This window comes from Periplaneta americana, chromosome 7 (genome assembly GCF_040183065.1).
Source record: "Periplaneta americana isolate PAMFEO1 chromosome 7, P.americana_PAMFEO1_priV1, whole genome shotgun sequence".
NCBI classification, from domain to species: Eukaryota; Metazoa; Arthropoda; class Insecta; order Blattodea; family Blattidae; genus Periplaneta; species Periplaneta americana.
The window spans coordinates 159,163,034-159,180,189 of record NC_091123.1 but is presented as its reverse complement, the minus strand read 5'-3'; the positions used below and the strand labels follow the sequence as shown (position 1 = coordinate 159,180,189).

The 17,156-nt window shown below is 34.5% G+C and overlaps 1 protein-coding gene across 2 annotated transcripts in view; it reads left to right on the top strand.

Annotated features, from left to right (window-relative positions):
* The window catches only part of LOC138703640 (RCC1 and BTB domain-containing protein 1-like), a 54,760-nt gene that overhangs the window by 12,517 nt on the left and 25,087 nt on the right, over positions 1-17,156 (top strand). For both annotated transcript variants that reach the window (XM_069831700.1, XM_069831699.1), the window contains exons 7-11: positions 1,144-1,232; positions 4,846-5,003; positions 10,200-10,324; positions 10,554-10,651; positions 15,367-15,497. In XM_069831700.1, the coding sequence (XP_069687801.1) occupies positions 1,144-1,232; positions 4,846-5,003; positions 10,200-10,324; positions 10,554-10,651; positions 15,367-15,497 (601 nt within the window). The remainder of the gene's footprint in view (positions 1-1,143; positions 1,233-4,845; positions 5,004-10,199; positions 10,325-10,553; positions 10,652-15,366; positions 15,498-17,156) is intronic.

The following is a 17,156-nucleotide window of genomic DNA, read 5'->3' as shown; positions in this document are numbered from 1 at the left end:
TTTTGGCGAGATGTAGTGAGATGAGGTGAGGTCCAAGGATTCGCCAAAAGATTACCCGGCATTTGTCTTTTGGTTGGGAAAAACATTGGAAAACCCCAACCAGGTAATCAAATTAAAAGGGGTTGATGCCGAGGACTGGCTGAGAAGAAACTGTCTGCTGAAGGATGCACTGGAAGGAATGGTGAACAGAAGAAGAGTTCGGGCAGAAGAAGATATCAGATGATAGACGACATTAAGATATGTGGGTCATATGCAGAGAGAGGAATACAGAAAATAGGAAATAATGTACAATGCTGGGTTTGCAGTGAAAGATCTGCCCTTGGGCAGAAAACTATGAATGAATAAATGTATTATATTCTTTCGTTAAAAAATAATGCGGTAATTAACATAGTTATTTGTTTTCAACATTTAGGTTTGAGGAAGTAACACCTTATTGGAGTCATTAGACCTAGTAAACTCTGGTTTTTAAAAATGGCAAATATATCACCTTTCAATGGATACCAGGCCACTGTGGAGTGCAAGGTAACGAGATAGCAGAGGAAATAGCGAAAACTGCATCAAACCTTTCACCAATACCACAACCTACAGATTCCCTTGACAGAATAATAAATAATATTCATAACATGGAAATAATGATAGGGACTGATGTGGGCTTATGTGAGGGCGGCATTGGTCCTCCAGGTTCCTTAAAAGTCGTAAGTAAGTAACTAAGATAAATAAGAATTGGACATCTTGTTACAGAGGCTTATCTGCACCACTTTAAATTATCAGTACCACTATGTAAAACACGTTTAACAGAAGAAGTAGCAATAGAACACATCCTACTTTAATGTATTAACACCAACCATAAACTGCAGGAAAGAATGAAAAACCACTCGTTACATGAAATTCTCACCAATCCACAGCTCTGGAAAATTGCGTATTTGATTTACAGTGGACATTGTTTAATCAGCTTATAGCTGGACACGCGTATTAAGAAGTGAAAAGTAAGACCTAGTAAACCCATATAATAAATACATTACACTTTTACAATGTCCGTGGGATTAAAATGCTGACTTTTTCTTATGTATGCTTATTACACTTCATGATTGGAGACATGTTTACTGTAATTCGTTAATTTTTTTAATGTCTGCTTTCTTTCAGAATTGTGGACATTGCAGCCACACATTACACACACATATCAGCTGCCATGACGCAGAATTCCAAAGTGTACATGTGGGGTCAGTGCAGAGGTACTATGTACTACAATTTAGAAATAGGCCTGTGTGTTATTCATTTACTTAATCAGGAATCTTTTCGAAAACAAATTTTACTCACACTGTACAGTATTTTAAAATAAGAGCTATTACAAAAATAGTATATTGTGTTAAGTTGTAAAAAAATATAAACAGATGAGTTACAGTTATGGTTACTTTATATAAGTAGATGAGTTACAATTATGGTTACTTTATATAAGTAGATGAGTTACAATTATGGTTACTTTATATAAGTAGATGAGTTACAATTATGGTTACTTTATATAAGTAGATGAGTTACAGTTATGGTTACTTTATATAAGTAGATGAGTTACAATTATGGTTACCGGTACTTTATATAAGTAGATGAGTTACAGTTGCAGTGGTCGTGAAGTAATACACTATTACTCTTACAGTTACTTTCATATAAAATTATAATTATAATGCAAAAATATGAAGTCTTGATTGTTCAGTCTTTGACTTATTTGTTATAGTAAAATCTTTTTGATATTTTGCTATAATAAATAAATCAAAGACTGAACAATCAAGACTTCACATTTTTGCATTATTATTATTATTATTATTATTATTATTATTATTATTATTATTATTATTATTATATGACTTACTGGAATACACATAAAATGAATTCAAAATTAAAAAATTATAATTGTTTTTGATACTCTCCTCCACTCCTATAATTAATTTGTCTGTTTTAAAGGGAATAGTGGACACTAACTATGTGAAAAAAGAAAGTGAAATAATTTGACAATGTTTAAATATTACAATTATTAATAACAATAATTTATAATTGCTCTATATTCCATAATTGCTTAATTACACAAAAACAAGAAATGGGTGAATATGTGTATGTGTGTATGTATTTATTTACACTGCAAGTGGGCAAGCACCCGGTGGCAGTGGTATACACAATATAAACAATACACAATAAAATGATAAGCAATACACAATAAATTTACAATACACAATACAATTTTATACACAATACAATACGAATACACAATATAATTTAACGCAATAATAATAAAACATAAATAAAATACCTAATTTTACATTACAACCTACGTAATTATGTATAGGCCCTACATAAGTTTCAATAGTCTTTCACTTTAATCTCATCTCACTCACTGTAGTGGCACTATGACGCATTTCACTGACACTTTAGGACACATTTCACTGACACTCTATAACACATTTCACTGACACTATAGAACACATTTCATTGACGCTATAAATTATCACTGATCGGAACTATTCACTGCACTGTAAAACCATAACTTCACTGACTCACCTCGCTTCACTGATACAACAGTTCAAATAAGTCAAATAATTACACCCTTATGCATACTTATAAACAGAACTACATTTAAACTAAACATTTCTAGTCTAAGGCCCTCTTACACGCTATTTTTAAATAATTTACAATTCAAACCAAGGAAGTAACTCGTCAGGCTAAATAAATACATGTCACCTTAAAAAATTAAATATTAAATGTCGCCTTAATTTTAATTTGCACTTTATACACAACTTTTTAAATTATTCTTGAATCTCCTTAAGGAAGGACAGCCCTCAAAGACCGCTGCAGGTAGGTCATTCCAATCATTTATAGTTCTATTTAAAAATGAGAATTTACCTACATCCGTTTTCTGTTTCCTACATTTGATTTTAAAATCATGATCGTTCCTACCATAATATGTTAAATCAGCAGTAATAATGTATTTACTCGAAGATAAACCCTTCTGGAAATGAGACTCGCCTTAATTTTGAGGGCCCAAAAATAAACACTGGCATTTATTTTTCTACGCATTATTTTGTCCTATCCTCAAATTCAGAGGAGCGGTTTGTCCATATTTTAATGTAGTTTATCTTTATTTCTTATACATTTTGATTACACAACTTTTAACCTTAGTTGCTAAGGCTAAGTGTGTATGGCTTACTTCACGTTGTTTTGTTTACAGTAGATTCGGTTCTAAGCAATGTGAGTGTAGAGCAGTGGCGGCTCGCGTTAAGGGGCACATGCCCTCCCATTCGTTTTATTTTCCCACAAAAAAATAAAGCAAATTTTGCTTGAAATTATCCGCTCAAAACTTAATGATTTAAGAACTTCCATTCAGGTATAAACAAACTGTGAAATGTGAATGCCTTCAGCTACCTGTACGTCGAGCGAGTGAAATCGTGGAAATATGTCTCGGGCACCGTAGTTCTAGTGTCCATCCTTTGCACATGCGCACAACTACTCAGAGTTTCAAGCGCAAGAGAGCGGTGTGAGGCGATGGATGCGGGGATCAAGAAGATGAGAGGGGAAGCGTCGACCAGGACTCGGTCATTCGCGTGGTCATCCTGTGCACATGCGCAAATGGTTTTAAAACGTAGAATGCGGATGAGGAAAGCTTTACGTATAGAAGTATGATGGTAACACTGTCATGGCCTGAAGAACCAATTGAGTTGCCAGCTTAGCTATTCTGTAGCTAGATCTAGGTTTTTTAGATTAGTTACTATAATTGCTGTATTTCATATAAGAGGTAATGCTTTACTATGTTTTCTGATTAATTTAGCTATTAAAATTAAACCGTTTAACAATGTTAATATATAAGTTTAGCTATAATCAAAATTATGGTAGGCTGCTTTTTTTAATAAGAGTGTTGGCAACATTGACAACCATACGAAATACATGTTATCAGTTCCTGCGTTTGTATTTGAAGCGGCAATAATAAAATTCTGAGTGTTATTAAAAATTCTCTTCTTTTCTATTTTAAGTGTGAAGTTAGTTATATTAGGTTCGTTGAGTGCTTGTGTATTTGATCATTTGAATATGAATAAAGTTAGTGAACTAATTGGAAGGCAATTAGATTTCGACAGCAGAGTTTGCGCCAAGAAAGACTGACAGATTAGCATTTCAATTAGGAGTAAAATGGTGCGTTTGATTCCTAACTTCAACCACCGAGTTATCGAAGTATTTGTTTGAGCTAAGAATCAAAGAATGGACTTAATCTATAAATAGAAAGGTTAGTGTATAATGCATTCTTTATGTTTACATTTTGCTATTGAAATTTTCAGCAATTATTCAGTATGCCAAGCCTATATTCGTATAGTGAGAAACCTATGGGTTCAATTAATCCAATATTAGTGTTTTAAGTTGTGCCCCGCCAAATAATTTGGTCACCAGCTGCCACTGGTGTAGAGTAGTCATAGCCTTGAACCTAACAGTAAAAAGAGATTATAATGGTACATGAAGGTTGTAACTGGTTTGGTCGGCTGTATTAAAAGGTTAATCACCACTGTTTCTTTCAAATGAAAGTAGGGATTTTTCATGTGATCTGCAGGTGCTGATGAATAATTTCATTTTCGGACTGTCTCATGCATTAAGCATAAACCATAGTTGAAATTAGAAAAAACCAAAATATTGTTTGCTGCAACTTATGGTTAAAAAAGACGTAGATAGAAGGAGTTCCGTTACAGTTACTTTATTTAAATAATACTCTTACCAAGCATTACCTTAAAAAAGTAACTGTTACTAGTAATGGCGTTACTTATAATGCATTACTCCTCAATTCTGGAACTTGGTATCTTAAATGTTTGAATGTTTCAGGTCAGAGTGTAACTAGTCCAACAGAAACTCCTTTTACATCTTTACATGATGTATTCGCATGCTTTGCAACTCCTAGTGTTATGTGGAAACCAATGGAAGTAGATTTGGACACTGGTGAAAAAGTTACAGACAGCTTGAAACTTGCCTTTGATGATCCTGTAAGTAAATTATATTCTCTACAACAGTTACAGTCAACTCTGGATATAGTGAACATTCAGCTATAGTGAACCTAAATCTTTGGTCCCAACCCGCATATATTAAAAAGCACCTTAATATTTTCGTTTATAGTGAACCCTCGCTTTGGTTATAGTGAACCTTAAAAATTGAAGTTACAAGAGTTGTATCCTGATAAATTCTTATTTGAAGTCAGACCTTCTTGTATAAAATTGAAAGAATGTGTTGAGAACAAAGTTTTTTACTCCTTTAGTCAAAGACAAAGGTAGAATTAGTGATACCTAGACAATGAGCTGTACTGTAAATCCAGGCAAAGCGTGATGATCTTGTCTCACCCATTGTCGAAAGGTTGCCTTTTGTTCTCAGAAACATTTCCTTTATGATGGATAGCATCGAAACAACGGAAAATGAAATTGCTTTCTTTTACTAAAAAGGGACGGACATTATGCCCATGTTCAGAGCATAAATGAAGATAAGATTCCGATGGCTTTCAAACGCTATCAACTCCCTCCCAGTTTCCGTTAAGTGACCCGGGAAATTCCAAGGCTGAGTATGCAGTCACACCATAACAGCGTTTGTCTACCTCATTAGTCTGTTTCTAGTGTTCGAACAATGAATGTACTGTATAAAAATGTCGGACTGTAAAGTGTTTTCTCTGGATTTTTTTTTTTTATTTTAGTGGGTTATTTCACGACGCTCTATCAACATCTTAGGTTATTTAGCGTCTGAATGAGATGAACGTGATAATGCCAGTGAAGTGAGTCCGGGGTCCAGCACCGAAAGTTACCCAGCATTTGCTCATATTGGGTTGAGGGAAAACCCCGGAAAAAACCTCAACCAGGTAACTTGCCCCGACCGGGAATCGAACCCGGGCACCTGGTTTCGCGGCCAGACTCGCTAACTGTTACTCCACAGGTGTGGACTTTTCTGTGGAAAATAAGGCGAATATTATAAGTGACATTGAACGTAGTCTTTCGAAAGTGGACGCGGGTTGACAGCATAGTTTAATTAAATCAATTGTGAGTTACAGTATAGGCTACATTATACAGTGAAATTCATTCCACAAAAATTAAATATTTTAATTACGCTATAGTATTTTGTTTTCTTGTTTACAGTTCATTCATTCCTGTCATTTAAGGTTAGGGGAGGGACACCGGATTTAGTGAACCTCGGATATAGTGAACAAAATATGAAAATCCGCAGAGGTTCACTATATCCGGAGTTGACTATATATGAAATATATTTTTATAAGTGTAGCACTTCTGAATAACTAACTTCAATTTTTACGAGATTTACAGTTCTAGGTCGAGTTTAATGTATGAGATGTCATAGTAATAATAAAGATTCATCTCAACACTCAGACTTCATTACAAGTGGTCATGTTTTATACAACATTCAACACATTTGCGCTATATTTGGAGATTGGTGATCTCACTCATTTATACTGAATTACTGTTGTAAATTATCTGATATTTAGCTGTCACGTCCCTTGGCATATGGAGAAAGCATAGCAATGAGTCAGTGACCTCCCTGCAACTGACATATGAGGGGTTCACAACCAGAGTTGACCAAGTCCATCTGGAATAGTTCTGAGATATTGAGTCTTAAAGTTCCTGGCTCACGCTTAGCAGCCTTCACCTTCCATAGGAAATGCTGCCCTCTGTGGAGTAACAAATGAGTTATGGACTTTGTTTGTTATGGCAATGAATAAATCCATAGTCCCGTCGCTCTAATTTCCGGCAGCCAATCGCGTTGCAGGTTAGCTACATTTAAACGTGTGCGTCTTGTGATTCGCTTATGAAGACGTTATTCATTTCTTAAGGCTCGATAAATACTTAATATAATCGCCCGCCATGTTGGCTCTTTCGTTGTCGTTCGCAGAAAACACACGAAGACGTTATTTGCCGCTCAATTATTTGCTGAATTACAGTGCGTTTGATTTATTATCATAGAAGCTACGACATGATAATGTTTAACGGTGTGGCAAATAGATTCCTCGTGTGGTAGCTCGGCGAACGATACTACCTACCCAGACTTTATGGAGCCTTCACTTCCTAAGACGTAAGCAAAGAGGCGGAGTCACGCTGGAAATAACAGCATCGCGACTATAAGTTTTCCTCATCCGAAATTATATTAATTCACAAACTGATCACTGGTGGACTTGGTCCACTCTGGTTGTGAACGCCTCATTTACAAACCTAACGTTCAGTATCGGGACCAAGAATCTGCTGTCTGATGATAATATAGAAGCATTGAAGAATAAATGTGGAAAAGGATGAAAGTGCCACCATAGCCGAAGTTTTTTTTTAATTGTTTCAATATACCATTGGACACAACATGGGAACAGTGTTATTTCAGTCCGGATATCAAATGTTTAGTGCAAGATAGAAACTCCTGCTGCCACAACATGGGGAAGGGTGAATGTATCATGCACACAGCAGACACTCACTCAGTCGATGAGATCTAGTTAATGGAACAACATATAGTTAGTACTATTCCGTTAGTTTATATGGGACTGTCCAAAAGAAAAAGATGATGTTACAAGATATCAGGAATGCATCATTGTCTCTATTGAAGCATAGAAACAGGAAAGTGAAGAAAAGGAAAATGGGCTCTTGGTAATGATTAATTACCTTGAATAGGATTTCCATATGTTCCGTAAAATATAGAAACGTCCCTTTTTTCGCTAACATGTACTGTTTCGGGACATGTTTTTGGCTCTTATTTAAAAATCTGTAGTGCTCAGGAAAAGTGGCACAAGTCAAAAATGTTAATTTTACAGGAGAAGGAAAAAAACTGTCTTCACACTGGTTTATGTCGATTTGATTTTCTTCTGTATGAATTATTGTAATGGGAGGAATACTTATGTCTCTTTTCCCAAGCGAGCAGATGTTCCGTAAGTTGTCAATAAATGAATAAAAAATGTTTGTGGAAACTGACTTATGCCACTTTTCCTAAACATTGCAGAAAAACAAAACTAAAAATAACTGTTATGTTATTATAAATGTCAATCTCCATCATTTTCGGTGATATTGAAATTTGCTACATTGGCAACACTGAAGGTAACATTGTATGTATATAGTGTTCTTAAAACAGTTCATACTATGAAGCAAACTGCAACTAGAAATTGTTGAATCTTCTTGTTTGACGAGATCATAATACTTACTTACTTACAAATGGCTTTTAAGGAACCCGCAGGTTCATTGCCGCCCTCACATAGGCCCACCATCGGTCCCTATCCTGTGCAAGATTAATCCAGTCTCTATCATCATATCTCACCTCCCTCAAATCCATTTTAATATTATCCTCCCACCTACGTCTCGGCCTCCCCAAAGGTCTTTTTCCCTCTGGTCTCCCAACTAACACTCTATATGCATTTCTGGATTCGCCCATACGTGCTACATGCCCTGCCCATCTCAAAGACGAGATCATAATAATTGTGAAAAATATTCTGAATTCTAAAGAAGACAATGAATTCAAGGAAATTTTAAAACAAAACATTTAGATGAAGTCTGGGTGAATCTGTTCAAAAATGCTGATGAAAAGCTTCAATGTTGAAAGATTTTTCCTTTTGAATTCACTGTGGGCTGTCGAGAAAAACAACTGATTAAATTTCTAACTTCTTTACTGTGTTAATCTTCAGGATTTACCTCGCTTGACTAGTTTCGAAGTCTTTATGCTTCATTGTCCAAAGCCTAGTTGATATACCGTGCTATCTTCTCCACTAGGCTTTGGACAATGAAGCAAACAACTTCACAATTAGTCAAGCGAGGTAAATCCTAAAGATTAACACAGTAAAGAAGTTTGAAATTTAATCAGTGATATATAAGTTTTAAAAGTATAAGAAGAAGTCCGTATATGAACCTTGTCTGTCTTATCTTTCTCAAAAGTACAACGTCCCTCTTAAACAATAGTCCGTCATTGGTTTGCTGTTTGGCAGTAGAGGTTCTATTTCCAAATTCACATGGAATTATCTTAAGGAACTTCACATTCCTTTTGATTATGTAATGTCTGTCCTTATAAATATTATCAAGGATTCTCTTCAAATATTACATCATCATCTGTATTTCAATTAATCCACTTATATTTGTCTTAAACAATTAACTTTCTTTTTTCTCTAATGTATCACATCACATTATATTGTATTCAGGACCCTTGTGGTCACTCAAATTCTTTGAGCTGATGTCTTACTTACTTACTTACTTACATACAAATGGCTTTTAAGGAACCCGAAGGTTCATCGCCGCCCTCACATAAGCCCGCCATCGGTTCCTATCCTGTGCAAGATTAATCCAGTCTCTATCATCATATCCCACCTCCCTCAAATCCATTTTAATGTTATCCTCCCATCTACGTCTCGGCCTCCCCAAAGGTCTTTTTCCCTCCGGTCTCCCAACTAACACAGAGCTGATGTCTATAATTTAGAATTTATATATAGAAAAATGAAGAGAAAAACATGTTTCATGTAAAGGCAGTAAAATCAATGTTTATTGTGAAATGATTTTTCAGTGAAGATTGTGTTGCATTTCATAACTTAATCCTTCACAACAAACAAATGTTACAAGAAATTCATTTTTCAGAAAAGTATTGCACAAATGACTCTGATTTATAACAGTGTATTCTCAGGTGAACCTATTTTGTAAGGAGTGCATTTTCAATTATTTTTCTTTAATTTATTCTTTTAGTACTTTATTTTCAATAACATTTAATTGTATTGTTGTAATCTGTTTAAAAACGACACAGATAAGCATGATGGAAAATACACACCAAAGATTAATTTTTTAAATTAATGCTGTCTAGTATTTTTTTCTCAGAACTCAAACCTTGAACCAAAATACAACGGACTTTATACCCTGATATGTTTAATTTGTGAAATACCTTTTTCAAAAATATTTAAGATGAGTTCTATGGGACTTTAAAACTTTCCATAGGCATACAAAGTGACATTTACACTGTTTTGAATGATAGTATACAATTGTGACAAAAATATCAAATTTGTTTTGGAACAAAATATTCTAAAGACGTTTCCGATTAGAATAATTTGTTTTACATAATTTAAAGTCTTGCATAAAAGTTTTGGAAGGTTTTTGTTCAAATATTGAAAACGTTTGTTTATGACATTTTTACCCTTTCCCATATTCACTCCTAAATTGGTACTTTATCTGATTGCTTTATTACAGAGTAACAGTGACCTAACAATTACAGTTAATGGAAAACCAATACATGTACACAAAGCTGTTCTCAAAATTAGATGTCAACATTTTCGATCAATGTTTCAAGATCACTGGGAAGAAGACAGTAGAAGGTAATGTCCTTATTTTTATAAAGATTAATAGCAAAGTGAAAATAGATTAGTTTTTGTCAAACGAACGAAACATTAAACTTATTTGTAATGACATAACAATAACGATAACTTGTATACAATATTATTATCCTTATTATTTCTTTGAATCCATTTACTCTAACGGTACAGTTAATATTGTTATATTCTTGGACAATCTGTTATTAATTACAGCTACTGATTTTTTTTGCAGTGTTCTTGAAATGGATCAGTTTTCATATCCAGTATATCATGCTTTCCTACAGTATTTATATACAGATGAGGTGAACCTTCCACCAGAAAGTGCTCTCGGTGAGTAATCAAGTACCAGTATTGAACATTTTTATTAAATTAGTGGATTTTAGTTTGATAGTTATATGAGACAGAATAGTCAAAGAACATATTTATAACTTTTATTATATTTTTAAAGCGCACATATTTTCATTATATTTCTGTACTACTACATTTACTCGAGTATAATACACCATCAGACATAATACTCATCTCAATTTTTTAATCCTAAAATACAGAAAAAAAAAAAAATCACCGGTGAATATAATACGCATTTCTGGTAAAAGCCATTCAAGATCCTCACTTGCAGTATCAGAACTGGAACTTCCAGTCAACAGGTCTGGGTTAATGTCAAAACATTGATTGATGATGACTAGACTTCGTTGAATTGCCACACACAGCATGCAATCAGGTTGCCGATGTACGGTAGTATAGAGGAGGTGAGCGACCGCCCGGTCTCGTAGTATAAGCAGTTCATGTTAAGAGTTGTGACCGGTCCATATAGATAGAGCAGCTACAGCTAATGTATACTATGTAAGCACTTGTTTTTGCATTACTGTGGTTGGAATAGTCAAAGCTTAACATTTGTTCAGTGCAGACAAGAATTCAATCAAACATACTACAATGAGAGTGTTGCTGTTCCAAACAATTGCCCCTGGAATAACCTTACCCCCGCAGCCAGTCTTGACCTGTTGGGGAACGTGGTTGAATTCTGTTAATTATTATGCAGAATATTACGGAAAAATAATATAGGTAATTGATGCATTGGATAGCACAGACAGTTCCGCTGTTGCAGCTGTAAAATCATTGTTTTCTGAACAGCTATTGAAAGATATTCTGTCATTGATTCTAATTTTAAAATCGTGTCCAAAAGCATCATCCTATTAGAATCGTCTAAACTACAACTCTCAGAAGCCCTTAATATAGTGGATAAAGTATCACAAACCGTTATCCAAAATAACAATTCACTAATTTCAGAAAAAGTGAAATGTAAGTTGAGAAACATTATTGCTAAAAATTCTGCCTATTCACAACTTCGTATTATAAATTATGTACTATCAGATTACGACAAGAAGTCTGAAGTTGGTGTACTAAAAAGTAGTGACTTCCCGTTCTTAAGAAATGCACATATTACATCGTGTGATGTTGAACTACAAGTTCCCAATATACAAACTGTTTAAGTGACCATCGGAGGAGGTTACTTTGCAGTCGGTCAAAATGTACGTAACTCTTCACTGCAATGCACATATTCAAGGATGATGTGAGTATCTTACATTAAATTTTAAGAGTTAATATATCTCACTATAAAATAATTGTATATTTACATGTTTAGACATTTCCTACTTCAATGATCATTCATTATATTTCTTGAATGCAGGATACAGGTTTTATTGTAACCGCAGTATACTGCTCAGTATTTACATCAGAGACACGCCCCCTTCTCATACAATCTATACTGCGTGCACAGTAAACCTTGCGAATCTCGTGGCAATTCTACGAAGTCTAATGATGACTAACGTCATGTCACTTTTTCAGCAGTAATTATTGGTAAATCCTTTTGGTTTATTTAAAGACGCGCGATTGTTAAAAGTTGTATATATAAAATCTCAGAATAAAAGAAAAAAGTGCCAGTTAGTCATTACCATAGTTAAAAATAATATTCATATTAATAATGACTGTTGTCAAAAATGGACATGAAATTACGAATGAAAAGTGCGCAAAAAATGAGAAAACATGGCTGTTTCTGTCAGCATTTTCCCAGAAAGTATCTCATAGCATAAATAGAGCGTTCATTTAAATTTTATCCGAGTCTGGGTGTTTGCTTGCGAATATAACACACCATCGATTATAATACGCACTCCAGTTGGCATTTTGTCAAAAAAAAAAAAAAAAAAAGGTGCGTATTATAATCGTGTAATTCGGTATATTTACTATAAATATCTTATCTGTATAGAAAAAAAAGGCATTTTTCTTCTCTTATTATGCAGGCTCCACTTGAAGATCTCAATTTGATCATTCATATTTTAAATTTATTATCACAAAGAGCATCAGCTTTAATATCTGAGGAAGAGAAAGATGAGAAAGAGGTGGTGCAGCAGACAGGCATTCTAAGTTGAAAGTCAGAAGATAATATTAAGTGAATTAGTTGTGGTGCTATTGACAAGTGAATAATATCTACTCAGCATCAGAGTGATATTTCAGATACTCTAATTTTTTCCCCTCCAATGCCACCAGGTTGTCTTCTTTCCTGACAATGGCTTATATGTAACCCATTTCTGAGGTTAGGGCGTCTGAAAGGCATGTTACGCTACCCCATTGGTATTATGAATATGTGGTGCCAGAGAGGTCTTAAAACTAAACTTGAACTTACCAACGATTAGGAAAGATTCTTTGCAAATTACAAAAGGTTTTTTGTCTTGAATATTCTTCTGGTTCTTTAATAATTCAATGGTTCCTAACGTGGAGTTCCATTAGAAAAATATTTACAGTGCCTGTATCTTTTATATCATTTATTAACTTTTCGTTTAATTTCACGGTCCTTGAGTGGAGTTTATGCAATTTTGCTTTTCTTTTAATTCTATGAAAAACCGTGTCTATGCTCAAGTGCTGGTATGTTGGTCTTTCAACCAGGCAGAGCAGGTTCAATCCCTGGCTAGGTTGTGATGGAATTTGTAGTGGACAAGCAGAAGTTGCAGAGGGTTTTTCATGGGGTACTCCCATTTCCCTCTATCATTCTACCAACACACTTCACTTCCCCCTCATTCCATCCCTCCTCTGCAATAGTTAAAAATTGGCTGGGGGAGTCTTGAAGAGTCATAGCAAGTAGATCATCTGAGTTTACATAAAGCCTTGGTTTTTCTGATCCGACGCATGCAATGTGCAAGGTGCGAGGCCCACCTCGTACAAATCCGGACTACACGAGAGATAGTGAGTGGTTTCTATAACTGCGAGATGCAAGATCTGCGCACCTCACAGCCATGGAAACCACTCACTATCTCTCATGTAATCGCATGTGTCGGTTCAGAAAAACCAATGCTGAACAGTGCAAATTCTCAGCTCAGTTGGTAGAGCATTGGTACGTTTAACCAAAGGTCCCGGGTTCGATACCCGGCCCCAGAACAATTTTTCCCTCAAAATTATTCAAATCAACTTTACAGGGAGTTATACCTGAAAGATTGATTTGCATAATACACGTCACTGTTCGTTAACAGAAAACCACAATTTAAGTCACACAGAGTTAGTGTGCACTCAATGTTGGTTGCTTGACGGTTGTCAGCCCACTTTGAAGTCTGTGGATATAGAGGTGTCGGGTAGAGTTCCCGGGTAGCTCAGTTGGTAGAGCGTTGGTACGTTTAACCAAAGGTCCTGGGTTCAGTACCCGGCCCCGGAACAATTTTTCCCTCAAAATTATTCAGCGCAAATTCTGGTACCCACATCAAACATGTGTGTATATATTATATAGGGTTTTCCAAAAGTAAAGGTATCTAATTTTAATTGCTCATATTTCATTCATTTTCTATACAATCTTAAAAATTCTGGCACTGGCATATTATACAACAAATGGGATTTCTTTGCATCAGCACTCATTGCCATAGCTTCATCGTAGATGTTGTGTGTCCACCATTTTGTTTTTGTACAGAAAACCTGTCTTCAGTTCTGTATACAGCAGCTTTGAGTTCGTGTTCTGGAATATCTGCCACAGTGTGTGCGATGGAGTCCTTCAAGTCATCAATTTTCATAGGTCTGCTCAATAACACTCTTTCCTTCAGATGGCCACATAGCAATAACCGTAATCTGATGAGTTAATATATGGAAATCTTGCAGGTCAAGTTACTGGAAAGTGCCTGCTGATAACATGACCACCAGAATAATCAGAAATAAATAATTTTCTATGTAAGCAAACTCGTTGTCATGATGATGCAAAAAATCTTATTTCTTGTGTCATTAGCCAGTTCCAGAATTTTTAAGATTATGTAGAAAATGAAGAAAATATAGCAATTAAAAGTACTTCTTACTTTTGAAAACCAGAAGAAACATATTAAAAAAGAAAATGAATGTAGAGTGAAAAGATTATATATCAAATTTCAGAATAACAGAATTAATTTAAATTTTTGTATGATATGATGATTGTTGTTATGTCCTATATAACTTCGCTATCTACATTTATTGATTATTATTGTTTGAATTGTAGGGCGCGAGCATGTTAATAAATTTTGAATATAGTGGTGTAATAAATGATTTACTTAGATTAGAGAATTCCCTACACACTTGATACAACCTTCTTTGAGTCCACTTATCACGATAAATGATACCATAATGCATTCTGTCTACTCTTTCATTTGGAGCCATCCACTGAAATAACTCAAGAAAACACGAGTGGTTACTTATTCTAGTGAGTGTTTTTTTATCATACTGAAATTGGAGCTAGCACTCAGTGCTGGAGTAGCATGAGTCAGTGCTTAAGGAAAAGAGTTCAGCTGTGATTGAAAGTATCTACAGCATTTTTATTCATACCAATGTGAGCATTAATTTGATATTATTGAGTGAAAAGTGTTACTCACTTCACTCATTGTTTAGTTTCTTCGATATTTTGATGATCAGAATTATGTTGAAATATTGTTATGGCTAAAATATGATTTCAGATTTTGTGTAAAATTATTTATTAGACTTAAGACTGTCAAACATTCAGGACTGGTTCATAACGTTGATAGAAGTTGTTTAAATTTTCATTGTAGAATTACTTGATCTTGCCAATGCATATTGTGAAGTGCAATTGAAGAAACGATGTGAACAGATAATTAAGCAGGGAATAACAGTCGAAAATGCTGCTATGTTGTACTCTACTGCTATCGAGTACGAAGCCAAGGTGAGTAAAAATTTTAAATGCCTCTTCTAGATGAGATAGAAGGTAAAAGGGGAAAGAGGAAGAAGGAATACAACAAAACTAATGTACTGAATGAAAATATACATTGACAAGGTCATTTGACATAAAAGTCCTGACTTCTAAATATCTTATGTGTCATGGTAAACTTCAGGAATATACACATATGTGTATTATCTTTTGTGCGAGATCGTACGTATTTGCTTGGTTTCCACACAAAACCAATCCGCGGAAAGTCTAAAATTCCACATTCAGTATTCCCAACCTAACACACATAACAATTTCCCTCTTCTTACCGCTTAAGTGACATTTTGATTTTACTGCTTTAGGCTTTTAACATATTATTTTTAGAGACGTTCAATATAGTAATAATTTTAAATTGGAAACTTACCATTGCAATTTCACCTAAATTGCACTGTTAATTATTGTTTTTAAATATTTGCAAAAATGAAGTAAACTTTACAACTCCACCAAAGTTGCTGCATTCGTGATGCAAGAACATTAAGGAAGCCGTGAAAAAATCAACAAGATTCCAGACTCATCATAGACTGGGGGAAAAAAAGACAGACGTATATCACGGCCTGCTGGAGTATAGTAAACACAGAAAACATTTTAAAGCAACAATGTTGAAGATAGATATTTTTGTTTTGCAATTTTGCCGTCATTGAACAGAAACCAAGATGGAGATTTCATTGCAACTGATTAGAAATTCCTCTTTCAGGTATGTATTAAACGATCTTCGCACAAAATAATGTACGATACACAAGCGGTATGTTTTCTTTCAATTCTCGGAAATTAAAAAAGCTTTTCGCTTTTTCAAACTTTTCCTCGAACATGAAAACGTCAACATACTGCTCTTGTAACGCATATTACTATTATCAAATGCTAGTACTTTGAAAAAGTCTTCGGTTTTCTTTGTTCCCGCCAAATGAAGATTTTTTTTGTAACTTCAAGGACTACACCATTCATTGAAGTTTATTTCTGTAACGTCCTAAGGTACTGTAAATGTCATTTTTCGACACTATATTACTTTTTTGATATATATTATCTGCACTTCTTAATAGTGACTCCTGAATTCACCTAGTACGTTTGAATTAAATAAAAATTATAGCATTCTAAAGTACAGTTCCGTTAGTCCAGACCAATTGGGATAGAGTGTTGTTCAGATTAGCAGAAGTACAGATTAACAGGCAGTTTCTTGAATAAAATAATAAATTACAGTATAATAACATAATAAAGTGCAATATCTGTATTAATGATATCACAAGTTATAAACCGTTCCCTTTCTTCAATTAAAAAAATTGTCTTTTTTTTTTGTCGTTTGTCATGCATTTCCTTCACTATAAGTTCACGCAGATGCCTCTTGTGGTAGTAATATGCAGACTTAAATATTTCTCAGAGAAAAGAAAATTTATTAATGAAAGACAATCCATTAAAAACATTAATATAGAACACAGTTCAACCCTCATGAAAGATGTTACAAATTCTGAAATAGAAAAACTAGTTTGAAAACTCTGGTTATAGATACAATTGAGACAAGATACCTGCATAAGGGGTGATTACAGACATACAGTTGGATCCCTCATATCACATTCAAGAGGAGCAGGAGCTGGAGAAACGTGTTCTCTCTTTTAATTTTACTTT